Raw genomic sequence first — 26,555 nt, forward strand, 5'->3', positions numbered from 1 at the left:
ACTGCTGGGATGTGAACAACGCGGGGTCGCTCACGCACGGCGGCTCGGGCGACGCGTTGGGCATCGTCAGCATGGTCAACTACACGCTGAGCAAGTACAATGGCGACAAGACCAAGGTGTACGCCATGGGGGCCTCGTCGGGCGCCATGATGACCAACGTCCTGGCCGGCTCGTACCCGGACGTGTTCGAGGCCGGGGCGTCCTACTCGGGCGTCGCCTTCGCCTGCTTCGCCGGCAGCACTTCGCCGCCAACGCCCTTCGGCGCCAACCAGACGTGCGCCCAGGGCCTGCAGCACACGCCGGAGGAGTGGGCCGCCTTCGTCCACAACGCCTACCCGGGCTACTCCGGCAAGCGCCCCCGCATGCAGGTGATCCACGGCCTGGCCGACACGCTGGTCCGCCCCCAGTGCGGCTACGAGCAGCTCAAGCAGTGGTCGGCCGTCCTGGGGCTGACCAACACCAGGAACGTCACGGGCAGCTCGGTGCCCGAGGGCGCGCAGTACACGGAGATCGTCTACGGCGATGGGTCGCAGCTGGTGGGTTACTTTGGCCAGGGCGTCGGGCACTTTGCGCCACCCAACGAGCCTGTCATGTTGAAATTCTTTGGGCTGCTCTAGGTTCTGTCTGTGCCCAGCCAGCATCTCGCCGCGGGTTGGGCGTGTGCTAGATCCATGCATGAACGGAATAACTTCTGTACATACATAAGATCACTTGTCTCTCTTCCACGCCAACTTGCCAATAAGCTATCATCAAGCTGAGCCAACCACCTAATGCTTTCCGGCGCAGTCCACCGGGTTGCAGCACTGGTCTCCGTTCTTCCAGATGCAGTTGTTCGCATCGGACTTCAGGTCGCAGGGCACCTCGGTCAGGACGAAGGGGATGCACATCTGCGGATCCTGCGAGTAGAACGTCAAGGCCGGGCTGGCGTCCGGGCAGGCGGGGCCGATGCCGGCCGTGAAGCCGCCCAGGCAGTACTTGCCGCAGGGCCACTTGCTGATGGAGAACTGGCCGGCGTTGGCGAAGATGCTGGTCCGGCTGATGTGCGCGCCGTTTTGCGCGTTGTTGAGCCACTGGCCGTGGTGGGCGCCCGTCCCGATGTCCCCGTACAGGTCTTTGATGTAGGTCTTGTCGGACGGGTTGATGGCCTGGCCCGGCGTGCACGTTTCGTCCTTGCAGAGCTGGAACTTGCCGTAGCGCTGCACCGCGCTGTCCCGCCCGGCGTAGTAGTAGCCGTCGCTGCGCAAGCCGAGCCGGTCGCCGTTCTCGGCGGTGAAGGTGTAGCATTTTCCTGGTTTGTGCGTCTTAGCGAGATCGCGGGCTCCTCTTTCCACAAGGATAGATGTACGTGGGCGAGGATGGCGAAAGGCCACTCACCGGTCTCCAGTCCAGAGGAGCAATGCGACGGCGTCCGCTTGGTCTGGCAACTCCCATCCGCGGTCTCGATGGTGCCCTCGGGGCAGACGCACTTCCCGTTCACGAGCTGTTTCCCGTTCTTGCACGTCTGCACGCACTGCTGGCCGTCCCAGGTGGATCCGGTCGCGCAGCAGTGATAGCCCGCTTGCGGCGAGCCCACGAGATCATGGCCGGGGGCGCAGCAGTCGAACGCGGTCTCGGGGCTGCCGAGGAGCCGCTGTCCGTTGTAGCAACAAGCAAAGTGCCTCTTATCCTCGCTGAGGGTGGGAACAGTGCCCGCAGCATCGCAGACCTCGATGCGGGTGCAGCGCATGCCCGGCCTGCAGTCCGGATCGCTGTATCTGATCTCCTGGCCGGTGATCTTCGCGTCGGGGCTCACCTCGTAAACCAGGATGTTCTTCTCGTACACCCTAGCGTAGAGGGGAATGGCCTGCAGGAGCAGGGTGACGAGGCCTGGGGTGAGCGTGGAGGTCTTCATGGCGATGGAAGCGGATAAGTTAGATTTGCAGAGATGATTCGACGACGGGATGAAGATTGGTTTAAAGCAAGTGTTGGTGCGATGATGGTTGAGAAGAGTCTCCTGGCCGGGACGTCCGTCCCCCTTTTATGCTTTTCCATGGCCCTTGGACTTCGTGTCTTCCGGTGAGAGTGACTGACTCCAGTGGGACGATCATCACTCCTCAGGCAATCTCTTTCTGGCACCTTCCCGTGGGACGATCGCCACTCCGAAAGCAATCACCTTCTGGCACCTTACCGGCTATGACGTTCAGCCATGGATGCAGATCTGGTCGGCCCGTCCATAACCTCGCAGCTTTGACTTTGCTGAGCTAGTCGCTTGACTGCATCTAGCGGGCCGCCGGTGGGTTGACCGGTCTCCATCAGCAGGGATGCCGCAGTGATGGCTTGGTGCGGTGTGACGGGATCTACATACTACCCTTACAGATAGCTCTTCATGCGGGTTGTTGGGCCCTGAAAAGACTTCGGCTTGGAAGAGGTAATAGTCAGTGGTGCTAGGAGCAGGCGTCTGCTTCATGGCTTTCCTTGCATACTGCCCAACCTCATGTTCATAATCATGTGAAGGGCAAGCTGGGACATACGATTTCTTCTCCCACGCCAGTGGACGACAGTATTAGAGCTGAGAAGAGTGGATGTCGCTGCTGTCAAGGTAGGTCCCATCGAGGGTGTGATATGGTCTGCCGTCTCGCAGCTTGCAGGTGATTTCTTTGACACTATTCCATGACTACATGATTTCGGGCTTGCTGAGCGGCATGTAATCGCGGAGGATCTATCTGCCTTGGTTGGTTGAAACCGAAGGGATGAGTCGAGGACTCCCCATTGATCACCGAGATGCATCACCCCTCCGCATGTCCATCGTCGAGGCGTATTTGGACCCGATTCATGTGACAGAAGACACACGCTGGAGACTCAGCTCTCATTGATTGCAGAGCAATTACCGTTTGCAGCTGCAGGCTGCAGCTCGCTGGGACGGGCGGCTGAGATGATCAGCGATGCGGGCATCAACCCCAGCTTTGGCCCACTTCACCGGTTCCACTGGCCATAGGCAAGCCCAACCGGTTAGGGTTGGAGATCTACACGGCTAGGCAGGCCTGGCATCTTGCACAGCCCGCGATTGGATGCCACCGTTTTCCATTCAGCTCCCTCAAGAACAACACCATGTCCACAGTAGCCGTCGCATCGCCAATGCGTCGCACTAGCCGTGTTCGGAGCTAAGTACACTACATACACTACACTACGCAGGGCGGAACTCCCAGTGTCAATCATCGGGCCGCGGGACGCGCCGAGAACCCCACGTGCGGGAGAGATGAGCAGGAAGGGGGATTCTCAGGTTGGGCGAGTGATAAGTGTCGTGGCTGGTACACTAGGTCGGGGATGGTAAGTCGGGGCAATGCCCGCCGATCGATGCCAGCCTCTTGACAACTCTCGCCGACTTTTCCTGGGGAGGGTTGAAGCTTCACGCACAGCTCCATTGTCCAAGCAGCAGTTGTGCTGCAGCCTGCCGGACGGCCCTTGAACTCGTCGGCAAGTTGTTCCGGCAAAGATGCCGGGGTGCCTCTCGGCCGGCAAGGACGAAGCAAGGATTTGGGGATTGTCAGTCACTGAGTCGAGATGCGTATGTGTCTGTCATGTGAAACACAATGTGAGAGAGAGACACAGGCAACGCTAAGGCACCAGCGGCTTGGACAGCCAGAGGAGGCGCCAGCGCTGAGACTCTCTACCCGGTCTCCAACCAGTCTCGTTTGCCCTTGGCGCAGGACTTGCACTGAACCTTGCCGCCGGTTCCCGGCCTGTTCCACCCTCTTCGTGAGAAGCCCGCCCTACGCTGGTGCCTTAGCCAAGCGCAGATCGAGATCGGCAGTCCCCGCCGTCAAGTTGCATGGCGGGATCAAGTAGAATAAGTCACGATGCGAGTGATGAAAGCCAAAGTCGACCCTCGAATAAGCAAGAGCGTGAGGTAGGGTGGTTTTGTGAAGGCGGCCGGATGATGAACAGGAGGAATGAAAGTCTTGCGCGTACACGAGTCGGTGTCGACTCCGACCATCAAGGGGGGACAGTTAATCACGCATTGTTTCAGGGCATTCTCGTCGCACTGTGTTGTATCCCTGAGCTGTTTATCCTTTGCCTAAGCGCCAGCTGATTATGGGTGAGCAACGTGCTAATTGGTTCGGCGACGTTCACCCGTGAGGGCTACCGTCGGCCGCGGAGATAGCAGCAAGAGCAGTGCCCGTCAGGCGGTAAGAGCGAAGTCCATGGCGGCGAGCCTCATGTCGACCTCGGGAAGAGCGTAGACGCGGACGTTATATGATAAGTGGAAGGCCAAGCGGGGCGATGAAGACTGCGCAGCGGTCTCAAATAGCAAGCACCGTTGTCAACCAGCTCGTCGCAAGCGATTGACGTCGCGGTTTCTCGTCCATGATTCAGACCAGGTCAAGACCCTGAAAATGCCACCAGGCAGGAAAATGGGTTCTGTCCTCCTTCAATTGCTCGTTAGTTAGCCTTGGTGACCACTTAACGGAAGGGGAACGCTTCACGGCGAAACAGGGCTGTGTGATGGGATTGGGTTAAAAACGCGCGCGGAGAGGAGCGAAGTAGGTAACGAGTATCGGCATGACTGATCCAGAGCACCTGTACGTTGAACTCAATATCATGGCGCAGCATGGAACCCATCACTAGGATTCAGCGCTAGGAGCACTCACGCAATGATCGCGTTCCGCCATGTCAGCGCAGGAACCAGATACACATACCTCGACAGCCGCATGGTCTGCCAGTGTGTCTTGCTAATCCGATATCGTAACTGGCGGTCTACGGTACGAGCCACATGACACATGCAATGGAAAACAAAGAGCGTCGGCCCGACCTCATAAAATCGTGTATTCGTGCGTAAAGGGTATCCAAAACTGGCAAGCATCATCCCAAAAAGAGCCCAACCAACCACCCCTAGTCAGGCTCATATCCCGTATAGAAGCCAATAAGTGAGCATGCCCATCGCCGTCACCAGGACTGTGTTGACCCTCCCCGCACGACCCCCAGACTGTTCACTCAAGTCCAGCGGCGAACTTATGCTCGCGCCACTCGTTTGACTCGCGTTCGCCACCACCTGACCGCTGGACGCCAGCACCTTATTCCCGGTCTTGTACTGGATGTTGTAGACGGGGTCAGACGTCAGGACGGACGGCGTGCCCAGCTGGGTCGGGCAGGTGGGCTGGTTCGTGGTCGGCCAGTCGAGGGAGCAGACCTCGTCATGGCCCCACGAGCAGATCGGGTCGAGGATGTTGTAGAGGACGTAGTTCTTGCCGACCCAGGTGTCGTGGGAGAGGCAGTTGGCGAGGAAGTTCATGCTGTTGGCGGCGCTCAGCGGCAGCTTGCTGCCGTCGGTGTGGAGCAGATCGGCGCAGGCGGACGGATCGGCGTCCTCGTAATCCATCGCGATGGCGCCGCCGGTGGTGGGCCTCTCCGTCGCCGGGTAGCCCGTGACGAGGTAGTTCCATGCATCGTAGCTCACATCGTAGGCGCCCTGAGACTGGTCGATGCGTAGAAGGTGGACGGTCCTGCCGCTATAACTGAGCGACACGCAGATGTTGTTGCAATCGACCGAGGTCGGCCAATACGCGACGCGGTTGGTGTCGATTTTGCAGCCTAGCACGCCGACAGAAGACGAGTAGCTCTCGTGAGGAGTCGCCCATACGGTCCTGCTGGCTGCCCGCACCGCATTTGCGGCGAGCGAGCTAAAGAAGAAGTGAATGAGGGTGCGCATGGTTGCGGCAAACGAAAGGAATGGATCGTCGCGAACTGTAGTCGATGGTTCCTGCCGAGGAATGCGAGTCGATGAACCAGCGGGCTAACTAATGAATGACTTATCGACTCATGAACAGCGGTGAAATGAACGACATGGCACCATGGCGGATGGGATCACCGCGTCGTCGGCGCCAGGAAGCGGTTGAGTCGGCGAGGACGCGCGACGGCTTGATGTTGGGCTGACAGGATGAGGAAAAATTCACGGGTCGGGCGGCAGAGTGAGATTGCCTTTCGCTTAAACGGAGTTAGTCTAGCGCTGGATATGTGGGGCTCGCTAATTGGTTCCTGCATGCCAAGACCCAGGCACAGCTTGAATGTTGTTGGCCTGTGTGTGTGGAGAAGCGGGGCCCAGGAAAGAGAAAGAAGCTGGCAGTGCCCGGCACTGCCTGCCAGAGTGCTCGATTTTGGCCATGGCTGGATCAGGAGAGCGCCCAGTTCCATACACAGCGACTCCTCGATTCAGATATAAGGTGGAAGCCATGCTACGAAAGCTGACCTGTGCCAACATCCGCATGGATACGCCCTGCTACTTCAGGCGGATGGTACTGTGCCAAGAATTGGAGGTGATGAAATCTTTCCGACCGCGGACCCAGCAGACACTTAGGTGGGCTCGGGGGGGGGGGGGGGTGCAATGCACTCTTGTGACTTGTGCCCGGCTCTGAAGGCTCAAACTGGAGTCGTTTAAATTGAGAGGCATTTAGACGTCCCTGTCTAGGATTCAGGATGTCGGAAAACTTGCGAAAGACCGAGCAGGTTCTGAACTTCCATCTGCGCGAGCAGAAGCCTGGTCAACCCGACGGCCTAGGTGTCTACATTGACACTCGAGTCAATGCAGATACCACCAATATCATAGAGGCCTTCGCAGCTTGACTACAAATCCAGGCTGAGTTAGCGTGTAATGTCAGGTGTGGATTCTTGGCAGAACTTGCCATTAGGAACCAAAAACCCACAAGAACGTCGCCGTCAGCTTCCGTGAATTTCGTCCGCCAGTCAAGGAGAGAGTGCTGGTGGGGTTGGATAGGCGGGAATTCGACCGTTCGACTCCAATTAGTGGTGATCTGTGCGATTTAACCATTAGTTTTACTCTTGCAATCGACTCCCACGTCCACTGACCAGAGAGGATGTAGCCGAGTTGTGGATAGCTTACCTTGAACCCTAAGAACGTGTTCGCTCTTATCCAGAACGACTCGACGGAAATGATTCGTTCCCCCGCAGGACCGTCTATCTCGAACTCCAACCTCTCAACAGACTTGCCAGTTTTGGAGATGCCGGCGCGGATGGGGGGTAGACCGTCAGAGAGAGCAGCCTCGAGGGCTAATATAGTGTCATCCATCTTAACATCGACGGTTAGACGGAGAAGCTTTCCCAAGTCTTGGCCTTGGTAGCCGCCAAAGACGAACGTTGAAACAGGCAAGTCTTCCTTCCGAGTTTTCATGTGCTGCGCGCCCGAAAACTTGAGGTGCGGCAAAGGTACATCCGGAAACCAGAGCACCGAGTCTCGCAAGCTCAAGACGTCGTCGCGAGCCTGGTCACTTCGACACCCGTCCGACACAGATAGCGAAACAAGTTTAAGAGCCTAAACTTAGAAGCTGAACCGTTAGAGAGTTCAGAATTTGGGGTATTGGGCGGGGCACCCACGTCAAACCCGCCCTTCAGAAACTTGACGGTGCTGCGAAGGTCCGAGCCTGGAACAAGCCTCCTCCTGGGAATGCTTTCACTGTCTCCGACCCACTGTGAACGGCGTTTGGTGTTTGCGTTGATGACGGAGAGGCCGCGGATACCGCGCTGATCTTGGGCAAGGTAGAAGCCTCTTAAACAGAGCTCTCCCTGCTTACAGTCCACTAGTCGGGTTTCCTGAAGCTGTCGTATGTATCCCAGGCTGAAAGAATTGCCGCTTCTCTGTTGGAAGCGGATCCCGGAAACATAGTGCCTGCCGTAGATTTCGACTGTCGACACAAAGAGTGCTGCTAGCTGGTCGGGAACGGGAATCATACGATCGTAGAGCACCCTTGCTCCGAATGTGAAAGATTCGTTCAGAGGAATGATCGCCCTGCTGGCCGTGGACCAATGTACATCGGGCTCCGATGGGCCAGCGTCGGACCCTGAAGGATCACCCAGAAGTTTGCCGTTGAGCTTTGTTTGCGCCTCGGACAGCAGATTCCAGAGACACGACCCCAGTTTCCAGATCCGCTGTCTATTAGCCACAGGTGGGCAGGCGCTCAACGCCTTGATGGAGAAGTAAATAGATCGCCATCGGCCCTTCACGAGCGGAAAATACTGCTTGGACTCGAAGATGAAGTCAAACTCCCGTCCAGGCCAGAAGCGAGACCTCCAGAACTCGTCATGCAGAGGAATCGCTCCGAAAATACGGGAGGCTCGCCGCAGAGAGCCAGCGTCGGCCGTCGGAAGGTATGTGAGGATCACTTGTAGCAGCTCGATAGGAAGCCGAGCGAAGTCGTCCCTGTAGCCGCTTTTCGTGTCCACCCGCGGTAGAGCGACGGGGCCAAAATCGACGATATCTGGGTTTGAGTGCTCGAAGACACGACTTATCTCCGGGATATTGAGAGGATCATAGCGGTGGGTCCCCGCGCGGATTGTATTCCAGAGCTGGGATTCCTCACCGGCAGCGAGCTCTGATTGATGTACAAGATAGCAAACCGACCCGGCGTAGTCATGTCCCCAGTTCAGGATTCCCAGGTCGACTGGGAAGGAGCGGCAAAGGTCAAAAAACAATTGGATGTCGGGCTTGTGGGGAGAGCAGACCTCTGCCATAATGCTCCAGCAGGCTGCATGAAGCGGAAAACCCCATACTGGTGGATCTACAGCCTCAGGAACTGCCAGGGGCTGGTCGCCGAAGTTCGTTCTCATCAACCAAATGTCAACCAGTTCTGCGTCGGCATCGGTGTCGGCAGCGTCGAGACGCACGACGTCGGAGAACTGTTGGCGACTTCCGAGGCCAGAAAGTCGCGCAAAGTTCGGTTCTTCCTCGGTCGCGTACACTGGATAATCGAACAATTAATGTGAGCTCTGGGCAAGTCCTGTGGCTCAGGCGATTGTTTCATTGTGCGAACACTTACGGACACGGAATCGGCCCAGCCAAGGGGGATCAATAGACTGGTCCTCAATCTTCGAGCCACAGACGAGGCAGCATACCCGCGTGATTGGCATGTTGTTCAAGATTTGAGAGAAACAGTTTTATGTCAAAGTTGGGGGTGAGAGGCGGGTTGAGTGGCCTGCAGATTTGAGTGAAGGGCATGCTTCGGGATTGGCAAGGAACTGCTGCCTAGCCGGTGGTCTGTGCACATCCCAGGAGGTCCTGACTCAAGACTCTTGAGTCAAGTGAAGAGGCGACCAAGACTGACACAGCGACTGGCCTCGTCGACATCCCGCTTCTGGTTGTTGTCTCAGCAAGATCGTCAGGACCACCAAAGGAGAAAATAAATAAATAGATAATAAAAAAAGAATAAAATAAAATAACTAAGGCTCTCTGCCCTGTTGATGGTTATTTACATGGCCAAAGGCCGATATTTCCTCGGGCATGATCGTCTTCTCTATCTAGCCTTTATCTGCGACAGTTGCTACCTTCACCGTCGAAACTTATGGACTCTGTTACCGGTAACCAGGTACTCGGAGGGCTATCACCGTTTGAGAGAACTGACATGTGATCGAAGGCAGCCATTCGAGTCTGCCTCTTCTCTCAACGCAATGAACCACATCTTGTGTCACACATCGAAATTCACCAGAGCCCTGGCAACCCAAATCGAGGAATGAAACTCCGGAGCTTCATGTACCGGTTGGGAGAATTGGTGCTCAAAGTTCGCCCCAGTTCATGTGGGTTACAAATAATCCCGCTTTCAGTGGCGGAATTGTAATGACTTTGGTGGCGCCCATTGTGCCGCCACGGAACGAGTAAGAGAAGGTCCAACCCGAGGCAGCCGCTCCGTGCTCGCCCTTGTTGTTCACGACCACTATCCCACTCGAGACGTCGGGGTACTTCCTCAGCATCCGCCGCACCGCATCCTCCGCCGCCTCGGTTGGGGTCATGCCTCGTCTCAGGTTCTCCACTGCCTGGTAACACGGCAGGAACCGCATCATGACATCTCCGTCCCCCGTCGCACCGCACCCGCCCACATCGCCATCCACATATGACCCGCTCCCAACAATCGGCCCGTCGCCGACCCGGCCGGGGACCTTGAACGCCGCCCCGTTCGTCGACGTGCCCGCCGCCATGGCCCCGGCAGCATCAATGACCACCATCGAGATAGTATCATGCGAGACCTGTGCCTCACCGCCAGCACCACCCTCACCCACCCACCCCGCCACACCGCCTTGAACCGGCACCGGCCGATACGGCCCGCACGACACGTGCGGATCCGGCTCGACATTCAGCCTGTAATTCCCGCGGCACCCGCCGCGCTTCCAGGCCTCGCACCGCGCCCGGCTCTCGTCCGTGGCGAGGTCCTCCTCGGGGCCGAAGCCGTTCTCGAGGGCGAAGCGCGTCGCCAGGTCGCCGACCAGCAGCGAGTGGCGCGTGTGCTCGAGCACGGCGCGCGCGACGCCGATCGCGTCGCGCACGCGCCGCAGCCCCGCCACCGCGCCGCTCTTCATGCTCGTCCCGTCCATGATCAGCGCGTCCAGCGTCGTCTCGCACGCCTCGTCCGGCGACCCGCCGAAGCCGACCGTGCCGTCGCACTGCGCGCGCTCGCAGGTTGCACAGCCGATCTCGACTGCGTCGAGGGCGGCGGAGTGGCGCGGGGAGGAGGTGGTGGTGTTGGTGAGGGAGAGGTAGGCGGCGTCTGTGGCCGCGGTGAACGGGCCGCCCCAGGTGTTGACTACGAGGGGGAAGTTTGGGTTGTGGTGGGGGTTGGCGAGGATGCCTGAGGGGAGGAGGGGGATGAGCAGGAGGGGGAGGAGGTGAGGGAGCGCCAAGGGCGCAAAGCGGATGGGTTGGATACTCGTCATCTGGCACCACCGAGTATTGTCTGTGGCAGGACAAGGGAAATGCTGGCGGCAGTTCTTTGCTGGTGGCCGGATCGCTGGAACAGTTCTCGGCTGTGCGAGACACCGAAGGCCGCGATCGAACCCCTAATCCAACCCTAACCCGCTATCCACCGAATCGCTGGTCGATCTGTCCCAGCAACATCCCTTGGCGGGTTGGCAAGACAAGGGGAAAAAAAATGAGAGAACAATGGTTACAAGAAAGCTGAGTATCAGTTTGTCCTGCATCCATTTCGGCTCAAAGATGTTGACTTGTTGATTGCTCCAACCATCGTGTTGTCCTCTCGGGAACTCGCACCGTGCGGAGCCGGATAAGATCGGACGCCAAGATTGAGCAAGATTGAGTGGACCCCTTGTCAACGTTCTGGAAGCTCCCCACAACAACGCGTCAAGCCTCGGTCGTGTCTTTGTGACTGAACAAAGCCCGTACCCAATTTCCAGCGCCAATTGTCGTACATTCATGTACGCATCGAATCTGTGGTCGATAACGCCTTGATCGGCGGTTTCCCTGCTATTCAGCATTAACTCAAACTCCCGCCGACGCTCTCCATCCTCGGCCAAGATGGCCCCGCGTTCCCCGCCCGAGGTATCCAACAGCAAAATCGTGAAGGAGCTCCGCACCGCAGTGCGAAATATCTACGCCAGCGACGAGAGAAGCAAACTGACAGTGAACTATGCGCGTCAAGTGGTCGAGGCCAAGCTCGGCCTTGGTGACGGGTTTCTGAAGGAAGGCGACTGGAAGGCCAAGAGCAAGCAAGTTATCTTTGACGCTCTGGTAAGCTACACGGCGTCCGTCGAGCCGGTCCCGCGAGCAATGGCTGCTTACATCCTCTCTCCTAGCAAGAGGCCGAAGAGTCCGAAGCCGAGCGTGCTAAGAACACCCCACCCAGTCCAAAGGGGAAGGGATCTGGACCGAGCGCTAGGAACAAACCGCGCCCAACGAAGAAGGCCCGCGCTTCATCAGAAGGCGTGTCCGGGAATGATGAGGCCAGTGATGTGGAGGGTGCGCCAGCGCGCCAAATCGAGAAACGGAAGATGAAGCCTGCCGGCAAAAGGAAGTCAAAGCAGCCAAGCGAGGACTCGAGTGACTTGTCCGAGCCGCCTGACGATATCTCGGAGAGCAAAGCTCCGGCGAAAACGGAAGAAGCTTCTCCTGGTTCGGTAGAGGATGGTGAGAGCGAAAGCGATCGAGATGACATATCCTCTGCAGAGACCGACGCGTCCTCTCCACGCACTAAGAAACCCAAGGCGAAGACGACAACGAAACCCAAACCCCCGCCAACGGAGCCGGCAACCAAATCCAGCGACGCGGCGGCCGCCGATTCCTCAAGCGAGCTCTCCTCCGTAATCGACGAGCCAGCACCGACAAAACGCAAGCGTAAAGGCAAAGACACCGCCCAATCCAAGCGCTCCCGCACGACCAAATCCTCCTCCTCCGCTCCCTCCGCCGGCACCGCTGGCCTCTCGCCCGACGAAGCGCAGATCAAGACGCTGCAGACCCAGCTCGGCAAGTGCGGCGTGCGCAAGGTGTGGGCCTTCGAGTTCAAGAAGCGCGGCGCCGACACCGCCAAGGCCAAGATCAAGCTCCTCAAAGAGATGCTCGTTGACGTCGGCATGAAGGGCCGCTTCTCGGAGGCGAGGGCCAGGGAGATCAAGGAGCAGCGCGAGCTGCAGGCCGATCTGGAGGATGTCATGCGGAGAGAGGAGAGGTGGGGTGTCGGCGGCGGTGGCAGGGGGGCGAGGAGACGTGCTGCTGCGGTGGCGGCGGCGAAGGGGAAGGGCTTCAGAGAGTCTGGGAGTGAGAGCGAGGAGGCGGACGAGTCTGGGAAAGCAGAGAGTCGGGGGAAGGCGGGGAATGCTGGTGGTCGCGGGAGTGAGCCTGACAGTGACGAGGAGGGCGGGAAACCTGCTGTGCGCGGGAAGGGTTCTGTGAGGCGCAGGGCGGATTTGGCTTTCCTCGGGGACGAGAGCGAGTCGGAGTGAGGAGGGTCAGAGCGCGTGCCCTCACTTGTTGGGCCATGGACGGGTGTTCTCACGGCAGTTGGAGTTGAGGCGTGTGGAACGTACAGATACCCACTTCCTCAAAATTGCTGCAGTTTGAAGGGCGGCGTCACAGTTCAGGCGGAAGCAGATGCAGATCACTTGTTGGCATTCATTTTATGCGCGATCAAGCTAAAGACGGTGACGGAGCCGAGGAACAGCACCGCATTGTAGAACTGACATGGCCCGCAGTATCAGCCAAAGCGTCGGCCAGAAGCAGGTTTGCGCAGCAGGTCACACGACTCACAGCTCTCCTTGAGATATCTCGCTCTTCATGGTCGGTCCTTGCCTCAATGAAGAGGCGGCGCAGGTTCGGGAAGTTTGCCTGCAACTCGTTAGCTGCATCAAATTACATATAACAGCGGACATACCATGCAATTGCAATTCTCTTTGATGTTTCTCTGATTGCCAAACCGGGTGCGGTTGATAGGAGGCAAGAGGGCTGAGTCGCGGGCAGTTTAAGTCGGTTTGAATGGTTGCAGGCTGCAGCAGCTGGAGCTGAACCCACTCTCTGCCGCCACACCGTTGGACCCCGCCATTTGTGGCTAGTGAGAGCCGGGAATATTCCGTGCCAGAACCGATTCAGGCGTAAGCCACAGCGATTTCCAGGGGTCGGGGGCCAGGCTGCAGATGGAGGCTCCAAGCATGCCGTCTACCTTGTGCTACGGCGCTTCAACAACTCGCCCGACCTCGCGCAACGCCACGGACGGCGTCCGACGATTGACATAGCTGCACCAACAAATGCAAAGGTGCTACCCGCAATAGCGTTTGCATTTCGGTCTCGAGCACCGCCGATTTGACCGTTCCCCCGCCGCTCGCCCGCCGCCACCCAACCGATATTCTTCTCTGAGAAGACCTCCTCGCACGATGGCGCAGGCGGTCAACCGCATTCGTAGCGCCTTTGCGCCGCCGCGCAAGGGCGAGACCTTCGAGTTGCGGGCTGGTCTGGTGTCGCAGTATGCCCACGAGCGCAAGGAGGCCATCCAGAAGACCATCATGGCCATGACGCTGGGCAAGGACGTGTCGGCGCTGTTCCCGGATGTTCTCAAGAACATCGCGACGGCAGATCTGGACCAGAAGAAGCTGGTCTACCTGTACCTAATGTGAGGCTCTGCTGTGGTTGACCGATTGGTAGCGCCGACCTCCGGGTGGCTGACGAGTTGTAGGAACTACGCAAAGTCGCACCCAGACCTCTGCATTCTCGCCGTCAACACCTTCGTACAGGACTCCGAAGACCCGAACCCGCTGATTCGCGCGCTAGCGATCCGAACGATGGGTTGCGTCCGGGTCGACAAGATGGTGGACTACATGGAGGAGCCGCTGCGCAAGACGCTGCGGGACGAGTCGCCCTACGTTCGGAAGACGGCCGCCATCTGCGTGGCCAAGCTGTTCGACCTCAACCCGACCATGTGCATTGAGAACGGCTTCATCGAGACCCTGCAAGAGCTCATCGGCGATCCGAACCCCATGGTCGTGGCCAACTCGGTCCAGGCCCTCGCCGAGATCAGCGAGACGGCGCCCGAGACCAAGGCGCTGGTCATGACGCCCAACACGCTCAAGAAGCTGCTTATGGCCCTGAACGAATGCACCGAGTGGGGGAGAGTCACCATTTTGAGCACGCTGGCGAATTACCCACCCACGGACGTCAGGGAGTCGGAGCACATCTGCGAAAGAGTCGCCCCACAGTTCCAACACGTCAACCCCAGCGTCGTCCTCGCCGCCGTCAAGGTCGTTTTCATCCACATGAAGCTGATCAATCCCGATCTGGTCAGGCAATACCTAAAAAAGATGGCGCCTCCCTTGGGTACGCAGGCTCAGACCGCCACGGAAACCGGAACGAATAAAAGGTGCTGACATTGGCTTGCAGTCACGCTCGTTTCATCTGCCCCGGAAGTGCAATATGTCGCTCTCAGAAACATCGACCTCCTCCTGCAGGCAAAGCCGGACATCCTTAGCAAGGAGCTTAGGGTGTTCTTCTGCAAATACAACGACCCTCCCTACGTCAAGCTCCAAAAACTCGAGATCATGGTCAGGATAGCAAACGACAGAAATTTCGAGCAACTGCTCTCAGAGCTGAAGGAGTACGCGCTCGAAGTCGACATGGACTTCGTCAAGCGCGCGGTCAAGGCGATCGGCCAGGTGGCCATCAAGATCGAGGCGGCGAGCGAGAAGTGCGTCAATGCGCTGCTCGACTTGATCGCGACCAAGGTCAACTACGTCGTCCAGGAGGTTGTCGTCGTCATCAAGGACATCCTCCGCAAGTATCCTGGCTACGAGGGTGTCATCCCCACCCTCTGCAAGCACATCGACGAGTTGGACGAGCCGACTGCGCGAGGGGCTCTCATCTGGATTGTGGGGGAGTATGCCGAGAAGATCAACAATGCCGACCAAATATTATCCGGGTTTGTTGATGTCTTCTCAGAAGAGTTCACCCAGGTGAGACGCTGCGCCATCTATCGTGGCACAAACTAATGGGTCGGCGTGCTGACATTAAGTAGACACAACTACAAATTCTCACGGCCGTTGTCAAACTGTTCCTCAAGAAACCCAGTAACAACCAGGGGCTGGTGCAAAAAGTCCTTCAGCTTGCCACAGCAGAGAGCGACAACCCGGATCTCCGCGACCGCGCCTACATCTACTGGCGTCTGCTGTCCGGCGATCTCGATATTGCCAAGGTGCGTTCAGCGCTCACCGCCCGCCGACCTCACAGCCCCCCTAAACCTACTAACACTCCCGTTTCCCCAAACAGAACATCATCCTCTCCCAAAAGCCCGCCATCACCACCACCGTCACCAGCCTCCCCCCCGTCCTGCTCGAGCAGCTCCTGTCGGAGCTCTCCACGCTCGCCTCGGTCTACCACAAGCCGCCCGAGTCGTTCGTCGGCAAGGGCCGCTTCGGCGCCGAGGCCATCCAGCGCGCCGCCATCCAGGAACAGCGCCAAAACGCCGCCGAGAACCCCATCGCCGCCTCCGTCGCCGCGGCGGCCGCCGCCGCCAACGGCTCCGCCGCCCCGCCGCAGAGCAACATCGAGAACCTGCTCGATATCGACTTCGACGGCGCCGCGCCCGCGAGCGCGGAGCAGAATCCCACCGGCGCGGGCGCGCCCCTGTCGCCCGGCGTGCCGAGCGGCGGCGGGATGGCGGATATCATGGGCTTGTTTGATGCGCCGGCCGGCGCTGCTGGGAGTGGGTTCGGCGGCGGCGGCGGCGGCGTCGGGGGTGTTGGTGGTGTTGGTGGTGGCGGCATGAGCGATCTCATGAGCGGGTTCGCGGGGATGGACTTGAGCGGGACCAGCGCGCCGCCGCCGCCCGGGCAGCAGTTGGGGCATGGGAACGGGAATGGGTTTGGCAAGACTGGCGAGCAGAGTAAGGGGAGTGAGGACCTCTTGGGGCTGTTTTAGGCTGGGGTTTGTTGGAGGGGTCGGGGTTGTTGTCCCGGAGTGGCTGAATGCAGCCAGCCCCCCCTTTGGGCGGGTGCGGTCAGCAGGGCGGTGGTTGCGGTGTTAACGATGAGAGATGTGGCGAAAATGATAGATGCTGCATATTGCGGTCTTGTCCCGCCGCGGTTTCTGTGGGTTTGATGTGGACCAAGTGGCATGTGGAAGACAGCTGGGCTCCTGGTGACTGTACTCCAAGTCCCTACTGCCCTTTGTTCATGCCGCTTGGCCTGAACTCCTCGCAACCACTTGCCCAATAAGGATCCGAGTTGCGGTGAGAGTCAGACAGATGAAACCAACATGTCCATTGGGAATCGAATCCTCGTGCTCTTGGCCGCAGCCATACTCTGCGGGTTGGCAGCGTTGACCATGGAACGGGATATGCAGGTGAGACCGCACTGACGAAGACGAAGCGATGGGCCGGGATGGACCTGGATTGGCCTGCCTAACGGCCGAAGATGCCGCTTCCTTAACACCGCAGGCGTCGGCGTTAAAAGTTGAGCCGCACGGACCGAACTCCGTGAACCACTCCGGTAGAGTTATACCGAATCCTTCGCATCAACCGGATGTGAGGCCAAGAGCGGACTTCGGCATTTGGAGACCTGTCCCAGTTTAAGTGTATATAATCGGCCAGTAGGTGTTGTCCAAGGATGAAAGGGGAAGCGTTCAGTGTCCGTCAACTTCTCCTTCTTCAGTGCACTGTCCCCAACTACGTCCGCAAGATTTCGAGCAGTCTCCAACATGTCCAGCCCATTTCCCGCGCCACCGCCTCCGCAGAGCCCATTGGCTCGCTACCAGATACTGTCTCCAACGGCATCGGTTCGTGTAAGCCCGCTGTGCCTGGGCGGCATGAACTTTGGTGACGCCTGGAAGGATTACAGTGAGTCCGTTCCCTACCGCAATGCCGGTGTCTAGAAGTCCCATCGTGGCCTGACCACCCGGCCGTAGTGGGAAAGTGTGATGAGAAGACGACCGAGGAGATCCTGGACTACTTCTACGAGCAAGGAGGCAACTTCATCGACACGGCCGGCAACTACCAGTTCGAGGAGTCCGAGCAGCGGATCGGCGCGTGGATGAAGAAGCGCAACAACCGCGACCAGATGATCATCGCCACCAAGTTCTCCACCAACTACCAGGCCGCCTACCCGCCGAAGCAGAAGATCCTCATCAACTTCAACGGCAACGGCTCCAAGTGCCTGCACACCTCGGTCGAGGCCAGCCTGAAGAAGCTGCAGACCGACTATATCGACATCGTACGTCTCCCGTCTCCCACGTCCCTTTCAAGCATCCCTCTGCCCAACTAACATAACACAGCTCTACGTACACTGGTGGGACTTCTCGACCTCGATCCCGGAGCTGATGCAGTCCCTCAACCACCTGGTCGCGGCGGGGAAGGTGCTCTACCTCGGCGTGTCCGACACCCCGGCCTGGGTGGTCAGCCGGGCGAACGAGTACGCGCGCAGCCACGGGCTGCGCCAGTTCTCCGTGTACCAGGGGCGCTGGTCCGCCGCGGTGCGCGACTTCGAGCGCGAGATCATCCCCATGTGCCGCGCCGAGGGCATGGCGCTGGCGCCCTGGGGCGCGCTCGGCGGCGGCGCGTTCAAGACGGAGGCGCAGCGGCAGGCCGCGGAGCGCGACGGCCGCGCCGTGCCCCCTACCGAGTCCGACGTCAAGGTCAGCAGGGCGCTCGAGGCGGTCGCCGCGCGCAAGGGCGGCGTGCCCATCACCAGCGTGGCGCTGGCGTATGTGCGGAGCAAGGCGCCGTATGTGTTCCCCATCGTGGGCGGCCGGACGGTGGAGCATCTGAAGGGGAACATCGAGGCGCTGAAGCTGAAGCTGTCGGAGGAGGATATCCGCGAGATCGAGGCGGCCGTGCCCTTCGATCTCGGCTTCCCGCTCAATTTCTTGTGGGGGCAGACCGTTCCCGAGACGCCGGGTACTGTGCGGCTCTTGGCCATGGGGGGAACTACGGACTACGTCCCAGAGCCCAAGCCTTTCGGCAGGGAGTGAGGGCTTGCTCTATGAGCATGGCATGGGATTGCGCTGCCGGGTGCGACGTGGCTGCGGTGTGGAACGCCTGTTGGACAGTTGCAGACGAATATCTACGACGGTGGGCAAAGAGTGATTGGAAAGGATGCAGAAACGCGCTTGAGAACACAGGCAACATCGAGCAAGGGGTGACCGAGGTGGACGACATGGTACATGGGCTGCCACCATACGCTCATCTTGAGAACTGAAACGATGTATATGTGCTTACCCAGGCGAGAAGTAGGTGCAGCGGAAGCTGGGGACTGCAGTAAGCAGCGGCCTGCTGAGCTGCCAGAAGCTCTCTTTTCGATCATGGTGGCTTCAAGCCGGTCCTCGCATCTGCTGCGTGATGTGACATCGCGGACATCGTTGCATTTCCAGCCCCCAAAGATAGCCCCAAAGGGATGCTTACTCTTCAAATGTCCGCCCCCAACCTTCCCTGACCTACGGTTGGCTCGGCCGAGACTGTGTGACAACGGTCAAGGACGACGCTCTTGCGTTCCTGCTGTGTGACACAGAGTGGCAAGCAACACGGCTGACAAAGATCAACGTAACACATTCCGAACATGGGAAGAAGATGTTCGGCAGAAGGCTGGAGTATGTAATGGTAGGTCCCTGGTAATGCGCGTGTTGCTGACGGTTTAGCGTCCCGGAAGCAGACATTCTCGTCGCTTCTATTTCGCAGTGGGAGCCAGTGGCAGACTACGAGCATCCTAGCTACTTTTCATGCCTAGCCCCAATAGATCCGCACTTCGGGCCAGAATGTCGATCACTTGGGATTCGAGCTTCAGTGCTGCAGGCGACCCCGTCTCACCCTTCGCCGCGCCACACGCGAGGGAGGTTGTGTGGTTGGATGACGGGAAGCATTTGATCAAGAAGGGCGGCAGGGTCACGATGTCGGCCACGGTGCAGCATCAGTCGAGGGAGGTGTGGGGGCTTGGATGTGGACGAGTTCAATCACCTGCGGTTCATGATGAAGCCGGGCGAGCCAAGGTTGAATCCGGTGGCGTTCAGCGGCTTCGGCTGGGGGATCTATGCTCGGTCCCGGCAGGCATTTTGCCACAACCGAGATACTGCTCTTCGCGGCGCTGTTGTTGCTGAGCTTCGGCATCGTGTAACCGGCCGAGCCCCTGTAACCGATACTGAGCCGTAATTCATCGGACGTACCGGGCAAGGAGCACCACGCTGACGTTCACCACGGTTAAGCTGTTAGAGGGAGGAAGCTGAGGCCATTCATGCCGTCAGAGGTAGAATCAAGGCATATGTTGAGGTTATTTGACTAACATTGACCACGGTCGCAGCACTAAGATAGCGCCATCAAAGATTCAAAGAACACTGAGGGATCGACAGCGAGGCGGCAGCGTTCCCTACCACCAGGGCTTCAGCCACGAGTCCCTGGCGAGTTCTTGCTGTGCAAGCCGAATGCGCCTTTCCTCCTCTCCCAGCGACAAGGCGTCAACAAGAGCCTTCTCATCTTCAGGCTTCGAAAAGTAAGGTTTGCCGTCCGCTTCGCACTGAACATTGTCGTCGGGCAGCTTCCCGTCGTACAAGAAGTCCCGTACATGCCGAGCGATGCACATAGATGGCACCGCCAGTGAACAATGCCCGTACCCTTTGACCTCGACAATTCGGGACCCTTCGAACGCGTCGTTTGCCGAGCGCGCCGATATCAGCGGGCACACCGGGTCGTACGTTGTCGTCAGCACCAGCAGCGGGTTTGCCGTCTTGATCCCGCGCTTGGGACCGTAGCTGTGTGTGCGTGGAATCACCCACGCCTGCTTAGAGAAGTAGAAGTTGAGCTCAAGTCCGCCGAACAGGGACTGGTTAAAGAAGGGCAGCAGCTGATCGAGCAGCCCTACGCGATCCACCGGCCACCTGGCCGCGCCAGACGCCCCGTCGTTGATAGTAATGAACTTGGTCGCGTCGCCGAAATCATCCCATACCCCGTCCCTGCCATAGGCGAGGAAGGCAGCGGTTGCGTTGCCGCGGAACAGCAATGCGAGGTTGCTTGCGAGATCCTTCCATATCGCCGGCTTGTACAGCGCCGGAAACACGCCATTGTACCACACGGCCCAGTAGTCGAGCACGCCGTACAGCGTGTTGTTGACGTACACCCCGATCGGGTCATCCTTCAGCCGCTCGACGCGCTCCACCACCAGCTTCGCCAGCTCTTCCTTCGAATTCGCAAACCCGGCCAAGGCGCAGTTCTCTTCTCCCGCCTTGATGCACTCGTCCGCAAAGCCCTCAAACACGCGGTCCACGTCGGCCAGCGACTCCCGATCCAGCAGCGAGTCGTACCAATCAAACTGGTTCACCACACCGTCAATGATGACCCTCGTCGCGCGCTCAGGAAACATGGTCGCGTAGGTCTGCCCCAGCAGGGTGCCATAGCTGAAGCCCCAGTAATACAAGCCCTCGTCGGCCTGGCCGACCGCCTCGAGGATGCTGTTCATGTCGGCGGCGGTCTGCGGGGTGTTCACGTAGGCGCCCCACTCGCCCATGGTGTCGCGGCAGGCCTGGACGAAGTTGGCGGTCCAGGCCCACAGCTCGCCGCTGTCCTCGACGGGCTTCTTGTCGCGCACGACGGCGAGGCGGCGGCGGTCGTCGCGCGTCGGGTAGCAGCGGGCGGCGGGGCGCGAGCCGTTCACGCCGCGCGGGTCGAAGCTCAGCAGGTGGAAGCCGTCGCCGACGATGGCGGCCAGCTGGGCGCCGCGGCGGTAGATGAACTCGGTGCCCGAGCCGCCCGGGCCGCCCGGGTTGAGCAGCAGGTTGGGGGTGCGGGCGCCGGCGGCGGTGGTGGCGCTGGGGCTGCGCAGGCGCAGCAGCGGGATGGTGAAGTTCTTGTTGCCGGGCTGGTTGTTGCTTGCGTTGAATTGGTCCATGGGCACGGTGATGGCGCTGCACTCGAGCGTGCGGTTGGCCAGCGTGCCGCACGGCGTCCACGCGATCTGCTCGCCCGGGTAGGTGACGGCCGGCGGCGAGTCGCCGTGGCCATGGCTGTGGCTGCAGCGGTGCGCCCGGACGTGGAAGGATGCCCCGGACGCCACGCGGTAGGACACGAGGCAGATGGCCAGGAAGAGGGCAGCCACAAGGGTGTCACGTGTCGACCGCCGCCAGGTCCGCTTGGCAGCTGCTGCCAGTGGCGGGCGGTCGTCAGGCGCTGGCTTTCCGCCCTTGAGAAAGGGTTCTGTCTCGCAGTCCATTGGTGAGGGTCGAGGAAAATTGACTCACAGAGACCAACTCAACGCCGCCGTTAACCCACAGACAGCGGCGCTTTTTGCAAAGGCAGGAAGGAGTGGTGTCGCCAGCCTGCGGAAGGCGCGACACGCGGCACAAGAGTGGCGTGCGGGGTCTGGCTCAGCTCAGCAACACCCCCTTGCCCCTGCAAGAATGCTTCTTAACCCCGACGGGAGCAGGATCGGGGAACTCGGTAGCGTGTAATTCGGCCTGCAACAGCGCAACTGGCGAAAAGACACTCTCTTTTTTGGGAAATATTCAATGGCATTTTGGCGTCTCGCCACAGGTCTCCAAATTGGCAGTAGGAAGAAATCCTGGCGTCTGCCTTGCTTGGTGACGCGTGGTGTCCCTTGTGCTCACTGGCCAGCAGATTTGCTGTGTCAGACCAAATCCCGGGCGCGAAGTCCTGGGGGGTCAAATGAAGTCGGCGGTCCTGGATTGGATGCCTTGGGTTCCTTGTTGTGGCTTTGGGTTCTGTTGCGTCCTCTGAGCCCCGTCACTCGCCACCCTCGCAGCTCAGCGTTCCGCCCGAAAACCTGTTCGGTTATTGGGCCCTCCCATTTGACAGACTGAGATACTGAATCCCCAAGCTTTAATAGGACATAAGACGCAGTCTTCAAGCTAGCGACCAGCCTCTCTGGCAACAGGGCAAGCGGTTCCATTCCTTGGATACACGCACACTCATCAGAGCTGCCTGCCCCTACAGCCCCTGCCCCTGAACAACACCGTACCTCACCAAGCCCAAAACAGCTCCGAAGATGCAAGCAACAGGAGGGCTGATGCCAAACCAACAGCCGCCCACGTAACTCGTCGCCGTAACCACGACCCACCACGGGTCATCCGCCAGGCTGGTCCCCTGCTCGAACCCTTCATCAATCCAGCCGATCTGCCACAAACGATACACAGCCGTATAGATCAGGCCCACGGCCGCAGCATTCACCCCCCTCAGCGCGCTCCTGACCCACCGCCACCCGCGGACGGCCCGCCACACGCCCATGATCCCGTGCACCGTCACCAGCCCCGGCAGGAAGATGCCCACGAAGGCCAGCACGGCGCCGGCGGCGGGGGAATAGCCGGCGTTGAAGGCGGCCAGCGCGCCGAGGTAGACGGCGAAGTTGAAGTTGGGCCCCGGGAAGCCCTGGATCAGGGCGAGGCCGATCAGGAAGTCGCGGGCCGAGACCCAGCCCTCGGCGACGACGTACTCGCGCAGCAGCGGGATCACGACCGGCCCGCCACCGAAGATGATGGTGCCGGCCAGGTACATGTTGGAGAAGAGCCGGTAGAGCAGCGAGTTGGATTCGTGCGCGAGCGCGCTGCTGCGCACCGCCATGATCGCTGCGAAGGACAGCAGGAAGAGGACGATCAGAAGCAGGCCGGACTTCCAGCCTATCTTGAGGCGGCGGTCCGCGGGGACGATGCGAGTTTCTTCTTGGCTGTGGTCCGCGCCCGGAGTCTCGCGTTGGCTTTCGTGTTGGGTGTCTTGGTTGGTGACGGGGAGCCGCTGGCGGGCGGCATCTGTGCGGGAGCTGTTGGCGGATGCCGTGCGGGTAAGCGGTGGCTGTGGTGCTGCTGCTGCTCCTGGCTGTACGGGGTGCTGCGGTCGAGACATCTCGTGCTCTTCATCCTCCTCCACCTCCGCCGCTCGTTCCCTTCTCCTGCCTCCCCTGGCTCTTTTCGGCAAACCAACGAGCCACTTGACCGGCCCATGTAACCAGCGGAAATCGTAGACAACGGTAATGATTCCGCCAATCAACATCAACACCGGCAAGTACCACAGCGCATTGTACAACAAGCCGGCAGCAGCACCGAAGAAGACCAGCAGCCGCGTGAGCTTGTCAGTGATGGCCTTTTGCGCAAGCTGCACGCCAGCAAGCGCGATAATCCCAACGGTGGCGGCATTCAGCCCTGAGAGCAGCGCATATACGGCTCGGGGAAGCGTCTCGCCAACGTTGGAGATGCCAATGGCGAGGCCGAACATTCCCAGGGCACCAGGAAGGCTGCGTTGACAGTGAGATATGTTTAGTATTGTCTGCTAGCGCGGGCAGAGCGACAAAGGCGACACACCTCCAGAGAAGAAACGCCAGCACGGCAGGCAAAAGACCGTCATGGATCAAATTGATGCAATAGAGCATCTTTGTGCTGGCCGGGCCGGTGACGGCTTGACAAACGCTGAAGAGCTCTTGGTACTGCCAGCATATATCGCGCTCAGTCAGCTTCTTCCACTCTGTCGTGTTTCGGTCAAAACCCACCATTTGCTCGTCAATCCATTGCGATTTGTTGACAAATTTGTCGCGGAACTAAGATAAAAGACCGTGATTAGCCGTGTTCCCTTGACAATGTCACAAGTGAAAGTGCGAAACTACAATCTTGAAATGCACCGGCGGCCCGCCAAATGCAGTAAACCCGAGATGCCAATTCTCCCTCAGTGTATTCCAGAACCTTGGTCCCAGGTTCCAGTTTGTGAGCGCGACCCAGCTGCTGGCTGGCCATCCATCTTTGATGCCCATTTCTGCCACCGCTTGTTCATGTGCTAGGCTCTGTTGGAAGAGGAAGCATTCCTCAGTCTGGGGCAAGAGGAAACAGTGCGGCTGAGGAGGGGAACAAGATAGGCCTCTTTGTCAGGCTGAACAAATGAGCTATGCACGAAAGCGGCTAGCGTCGCTATGGTTTGCTTTTTCTCTTAATGACGACATTCCCCTAGCTTCCCCTCAACACATCCTGGAGCACGTGGATTGGAGCAAGTTTCGACGACAGGTCCTGAGGACTACCCATGAACCACCAAACTTAGTGAATACCGATTCGTTGTGGAGATTGTGCTTGGCTGGATGTCTAAGAAGCTTCGGGACCTCGGGTGCTTGACTGTCAAGATTTGTGATGCCGGTGGCAAAGACAGAAAGACCCATCTGGAAAAGGGGTAATGGCCCCAACCCCAACCCTCCTCCACACCACAATTTTCGCACGCAGTGAGCTCGTTTAACGTCTGCAAATGATTGTTGTTTACAGGTGGTCATGAGAGGGGCTCTTTACGGGCGTAATGAGATTTCCTAATGAATAACTGATAGCCGCTGGTAATGCAATTCCTTGAACTTTGGTCAGCTGCGCATCAGCGGGACACTCAGTTCTGGACTAGATGCCTTGTCTCGAGACCGTCGTCTAAGTAGTGACGCCTCGTAAGCAGGGTGGATTTGGAAGCGGAAATCATCATTAGAAAACAGTTGGAGTGCACTTAATCTGTCCCTCCCACAATCGTCACATTCAGGTGCCCATTAGTATATGAACTTCGGCCTCCTGAGCTCTGAAGTAGATTACAGTCCTTCTCCAGCTTCCCCTTGTGGATGCCGATGGTAGGGATTCAGATGTTGTTCAATTGGAGTGTGATCTTTAACAATCGGTAAGAAGGTTTGACGGGATATTGTGATCAATCTCATGTAAGTTGCGACTCAGCAAGTAATAAGCTCTCGGCTTTGTCCTCTGCATATGGGACCTGCCCGTTCGGTGTTTTTTGCGCAAGAGTGAAACTGTTTGCCTTCAAGTTTGACAGCCTCACCTCCTCCAATATATCGATCTGGTAGGCTGGAATGCTGTTGACATGCTGTCATCACGAGGTAGCGGGTGCCACACTTCATGCTGAATTACCCAACTTCCAGGGCTGAATATCACCACCTCTCTGCATTCCAGACCTAGGAAAGTTGTCTACGGGACAATAAGTGGAGGGAGCATTGCCAAACATAGGACGGAGCTACACGTATGAGAACGCGGTCACGCCCCAGCGCCCTGCCAGGAACTCTGCGGGATTGCAAGAATAACAGGACTGTTCTGCGCTGGAGATCGGATGAGGTTTGCTTTCACTTGACTATAGATACCTCCTACCTTGACCAGCTTTTTCCTCCTCTTCCTCCACCCATTCCCCATCCTCCTGCTACAGCCACACTCAAGCTTCGCTCAGCACACAATCCAGTGCATCCTCACAGCCTACCTCTCACATTCTCTCACAACAAAACCATCCACAATGTTCACCAAGACCATGACCTCTCTTCTCGCCGCCACGGCTGCCCTCGCGGGCATCGCCATGGCCGCGCCGACTGCGATGACCACCATCCCGAACGATAACAACATCCCCACCGCCATTACCGCTCGCACCGGCGAGGCCGCCAGCACCTCGGGCAGGTTCACCTACTACAACCCGGGCCTTGGCGCGTGCGGCTACACCAACACGGACTCAGACTACGTCGTGGCGCTCAGCCACGCTGACTTCGACCCATCCACCCCCAACGGCAACCCGAACGAGAACCCGCTGTGCGGCAAGAAGCTGCGGGCGGCCTACAACGGCAAGACCGTCGACGTCACCGTCGTCGACCGCTGCGTCGCTTGCAACTCGGGCGACCTCGACCTGAGCCCTGCCGCCTTCTCGGCTCTGGCCGATTTGAGCGTTGGCGTGCTCCAGGGCACGTGGAACTGGCTCTGATCGGGTCTGGGCCAAAATAACTGAGAGGAACGTCGGATTGGGACATGGGCTTTTCGGTGTCTTTGATGGGATCCCGCGCGGAGGTTACACGGCTGAGATGCGAATTGAGGGCGCCGATATGGAGTTCGCGGTCTTGATGCCGTCTTAAGGCATGCTTGGCCTGGTTCAGGTTGATTTGGGATTGCTTGGTTGGGTATCTGCCCAAGGCAGTCACTCAATGGGATGATTTCCTCTCCTTAAACAGTGCATTCATTCTTGATGCCCTTGACTGTGGTGTAGAGCGAGGCACGCCCTTGAATTCACAAGGTCATGTGGACTATACCACAGTCTACTGGCCTTGCCGTGCTATCCTGTGTTGCAAGTTTGCTGATTTTCAGGTTGTTTCCTGTTTTTCTCTCGGTCACAACGTGTCCACACATTCACATTGACCCCGCGCGAAATGAACCTTGGTGCTGCCTTCATCCCATGTTACCTCACAAGCGTGAGAATCCGGTAACCTCGGTAACTTTTGCACGTTGTGACCACTTCCAAGCTTACAAACTTTGAGTATACTCGCCGCAATTGAAGTTTCTCTTTTAAGCAACTCAATCAGCTGCACATTGGGCTCTGGCCAGGGGTGTTTCA

At 58.7% G+C, this 26,555-nt stretch overlaps 12 protein-coding genes across 12 annotated transcripts; 5 read left to right on the forward strand and 7 right to left on the reverse strand.

Moving 5' to 3' along the window:
- Positions 1 to 392: 392 nt before the first annotated feature.
- On the reverse strand, positions 393 to 2,001 carry THITE_2117792 (uncharacterized protein). The gene is made up of 2 exons (XM_003654612.1): positions 1,375 to 2,001; positions 393 to 1,288 (listed from the first exon to the last, which is right to left on the reverse strand). Exons 1-2 carry the CDS (start codon positions 1,889 to 1,891, stop codon positions 768 to 770), a joined length of 1,038 nt encoding a protein of 345 aa, XP_003654660.1. The 5' UTR covers positions 1,892 to 2,001; the 3' UTR covers positions 393 to 767.
- Positions 2,002 to 4,789: 2,788 nt separating this feature from the next.
- Positions 4,790 to 5,903, reverse strand: THITE_2170732 (uncharacterized protein). The gene is made up of 2 exons (XM_003654613.1): positions 5,004 to 5,903; positions 4,790 to 4,970 (listed from the first exon to the last, which is right to left on the reverse strand). Exons 1-2 carry the CDS (start codon positions 5,684 to 5,686, stop codon positions 4,880 to 4,882), a joined length of 774 nt encoding a protein of 257 aa, XP_003654661.1. The 5' UTR covers positions 5,687 to 5,903; the 3' UTR covers positions 4,790 to 4,879.
- Positions 5,904 to 6,774: 871 nt separating this feature from the next.
- Positions 6,775 to 8,895, reverse strand: THITE_2130070 (uncharacterized protein; the record flags this gene model as incomplete). Its single annotated transcript, XM_003654614.1, has 5 exons — positions 6,775 to 6,785; positions 6,841 to 7,252; positions 7,366 to 7,517; positions 7,563 to 8,726; positions 8,805 to 8,895. The coding sequence occupies 5 exons, from the start codon at positions 8,893 to 8,895 to the stop codon at positions 6,775 to 6,777; spliced, it is 1,830 nt and encodes a 609-aa protein (XP_003654662.1).
- A 593-nt stretch (positions 8,896 to 9,488) lies between these two features.
- On the reverse strand, positions 9,489 to 10,689 carry THITE_2151024 (uncharacterized protein; the record flags this gene model as incomplete). Its single annotated transcript, XM_003654615.1, has 2 exons — positions 9,489 to 10,005; positions 10,039 to 10,689. 2 exons carry the CDS (start codon positions 10,687 to 10,689, stop codon positions 9,538 to 9,540), a joined length of 1,119 nt encoding a protein of 372 aa, XP_003654663.1. The 3' UTR covers positions 9,489 to 9,537.
- Positions 10,690 to 11,287: 598 nt separating this feature from the next.
- On the forward strand, positions 11,288 to 12,708 carry THITE_160015 (uncharacterized protein; the record flags this gene model as incomplete). Its single annotated transcript, XM_003654616.1, has 2 exons — positions 11,288 to 11,500; positions 11,566 to 12,708. 2 exons carry the CDS (start codon positions 11,288 to 11,290, stop codon positions 12,706 to 12,708), a joined length of 1,356 nt encoding a protein of 451 aa, XP_003654664.1.
- Positions 12,709 to 12,785: 77 nt separating this feature from the next.
- Positions 12,786 to 13,229, reverse strand: THITE_2117800 (uncharacterized protein). Its single transcript, XM_003654617.1, has 3 exons — positions 13,137 to 13,229; positions 13,013 to 13,090; positions 12,786 to 12,941 (listed from the first exon to the last, which is right to left on the reverse strand). The coding sequence occupies exons 1-3, from the start codon at positions 13,137 to 13,139 to the stop codon at positions 12,864 to 12,866; spliced, it is 159 nt and encodes a 52-aa protein (XP_003654665.1). The 5' UTR covers positions 13,140 to 13,229; the 3' UTR covers positions 12,786 to 12,863.
- Positions 13,230 to 13,379: 150 nt separating this feature from the next.
- THITE_2117803 (uncharacterized protein) lies at positions 13,380 to 16,554 on the forward strand. Its single transcript, XM_003654618.1, has 5 exons — positions 13,380 to 13,868; positions 13,932 to 14,569; positions 14,633 to 15,201; positions 15,264 to 15,440; positions 15,515 to 16,554. Exons 1-5 carry the CDS (start codon positions 13,633 to 13,635, stop codon positions 16,163 to 16,165), a joined length of 2,271 nt encoding a protein of 756 aa, XP_003654666.1. The 5' UTR covers positions 13,380 to 13,632; the 3' UTR covers positions 16,166 to 16,554.
- A 243-nt stretch (positions 16,555 to 16,797) lies between these two features.
- On the forward strand, positions 16,798 to 18,541 carry THITE_2170734 (uncharacterized protein). Its single transcript, XM_003654619.1, has 3 exons — positions 16,798 to 17,081; positions 17,150 to 17,454; positions 17,516 to 18,541. Exons 1-3 carry the CDS (start codon positions 16,943 to 16,945, stop codon positions 18,209 to 18,211), a joined length of 1,140 nt encoding a protein of 379 aa, XP_003654667.1. The 5' UTR covers positions 16,798 to 16,942; the 3' UTR covers positions 18,212 to 18,541.
- Positions 18,542 to 18,991: 450 nt separating this feature from the next.
- THITE_2089828 (uncharacterized protein) lies at positions 18,992 to 19,347 on the forward strand (the record flags this gene model as incomplete). Its single annotated transcript, XM_003654620.1, has 2 exons — positions 18,992 to 19,158; positions 19,281 to 19,347. The coding sequence occupies 2 exons, from the start codon at positions 18,992 to 18,994 to the stop codon at positions 19,345 to 19,347; spliced, it is 234 nt and encodes a 77-aa protein (XP_003654668.1).
- A 131-nt stretch (positions 19,348 to 19,478) lies between these two features.
- On the reverse strand, positions 19,479 to 21,432 carry THITE_2155273 (uncharacterized protein; the record flags this gene model as incomplete). The annotated part of the gene is made up of 2 exons (XM_003654621.1): positions 19,479 to 21,226; positions 21,272 to 21,432. 2 exons carry the CDS (start codon positions 21,430 to 21,432, stop codon positions 19,597 to 19,599), a joined length of 1,791 nt encoding a protein of 596 aa, XP_003654669.1. The 3' UTR covers positions 19,479 to 19,596.
- Positions 21,433 to 22,102: 670 nt separating this feature from the next.
- THITE_2117812 (uncharacterized protein) lies at positions 22,103 to 24,047 on the reverse strand. The gene is made up of 4 exons (XM_003654622.1): positions 23,830 to 24,047; positions 23,716 to 23,763; positions 23,531 to 23,652; positions 22,103 to 23,463 (listed from the first exon to the last, which is right to left on the reverse strand). The coding sequence occupies exons 1-4, from the start codon at positions 23,971 to 23,973 to the stop codon at positions 22,167 to 22,169; spliced, it is 1,611 nt and encodes a 536-aa protein (XP_003654670.1). The 5' UTR covers positions 23,974 to 24,047; the 3' UTR covers positions 22,103 to 22,166.
- A 1,506-nt stretch (positions 24,048 to 25,553) lies between these two features.
- THITE_52547 (uncharacterized protein) lies at positions 25,554 to 25,931 on the forward strand (the record flags this gene model as incomplete). Its single annotated transcript, XM_003654623.1, has 1 exon — positions 25,554 to 25,931. One exon carries the CDS (start codon positions 25,554 to 25,556, stop codon positions 25,929 to 25,931), a length of 378 nt encoding a protein of 125 aa, XP_003654671.1.
- Positions 25,932 to 26,555: the final 624 nt, after the last annotated feature.

This window comes from Thermothielavioides terrestris, chromosome 3 (assembly GCF_000226115.1).
Source record: "Thermothielavioides terrestris NRRL 8126 chromosome 3, complete sequence".
Lineage (NCBI taxonomy): Eukaryota > Fungi > Ascomycota > Sordariomycetes > Sordariales > Chaetomiaceae > Thermothielavioides > Thermothielavioides terrestris.

What these genes read in the sequence shown, in the direction of transcription:
- THITE_2117792 (XM_003654612.1), bottom strand. Translation starts at nt 1,891, where the DNA reads ATGAAGACCTCCACGCTCACCCCAGGCCTCGTCACCCTGCTCCTGCAG. An exon ending in CTCCTCTGGACTGGAGACCG is followed by an intron (nt 1,289 to 1,374) that starts GTGAGTGGCCTT and finishes CGCACAAACCAG; the next exon opens with GAAAATGCTACACCTTCACC.
- THITE_2170732 (XM_003654613.1), bottom strand. Translation starts at nt 5,686, where the DNA reads ATGCGCACCCTCATTCACTTCTTCTTTAGCTCGCTCGCCGCAAATGCG. An exon ending in GCGAACGCGAGTCAAACGAG is followed by an intron (nt 4,971 to 5,003) that starts TGGCGCGAGCAT and finishes GCTGGACTTGAG; the next exon opens with TGAACAGTCTGGGGGTCGTG.
- THITE_2117800 (XM_003654617.1), bottom strand. An exon ending in GAGATATCTCAAGGAGAGCT is followed by an intron (nt 12,942 to 13,012) that starts GTGAGTCGTGTG and finishes GGGCCATGTCAG; the next exon opens with TTCTACAATGCGGTGCTGTT.
- THITE_2117803 (XM_003654618.1), top strand. Translation starts at nt 13,633, where the DNA reads ATGGCGCAGGCGGTCAACCGCATTCGTAGCGCCTTTGCGCCGCCGCGC. An exon ending in AAAGATGGCGCCTCCCTTGG is followed by an intron (nt 14,570 to 14,632) that starts GTACGCAGGCTC and finishes ATTGGCTTGCAG; the next exon opens with TCACGCTCGTTTCATCTGCC. An exon ending in TCTCAGAAGAGTTCACCCAG is followed by an intron (nt 15,202 to 15,263) that starts GTGAGACGCTGC and finishes GACATTAAGTAG; the next exon opens with ACACAACTACAAATTCTCAC.
- THITE_2170734 (XM_003654619.1), top strand. Translation starts at nt 16,943, where the DNA reads ATGTCCAGCCCATTTCCCGCGCCACCGCCTCCGCAGAGCCCATTGGCT. An exon ending in TGACGCCTGGAAGGATTACA is followed by an intron (nt 17,082 to 17,149) that starts GTGAGTCCGTTC and finishes ACCCGGCCGTAG; the next exon opens with TGGGAAAGTGTGATGAGAAG. An exon ending in AGACCGACTATATCGACATC is followed by an intron (nt 17,455 to 17,515) that starts GTACGTCTCCCG and finishes AACATAACACAG; the next exon opens with CTCTACGTACACTGGTGGGA.
- THITE_2117812 (XM_003654622.1), bottom strand. Translation starts at nt 23,973, where the DNA reads ATGGGCATCAAAGATGGATGGCCAGCCAGCAGCTGGGTCGCGCTCACA. An exon ending in CGCCGGTGCATTTCAAGATT is followed by an intron (nt 23,764 to 23,829) that starts GTAGTTTCGCAC and finishes CTTTTATCTTAG; the next exon opens with TTCCGCGACAAATTTGTCAA. An exon ending in CTGGCGTTTCTTCTCTGGAG is followed by an intron (nt 23,464 to 23,530) that starts GTGTGTCGCCTT and finishes CTGTCAACGCAG; the next exon opens with CCTTCCTGGTGCCCTGGGAA.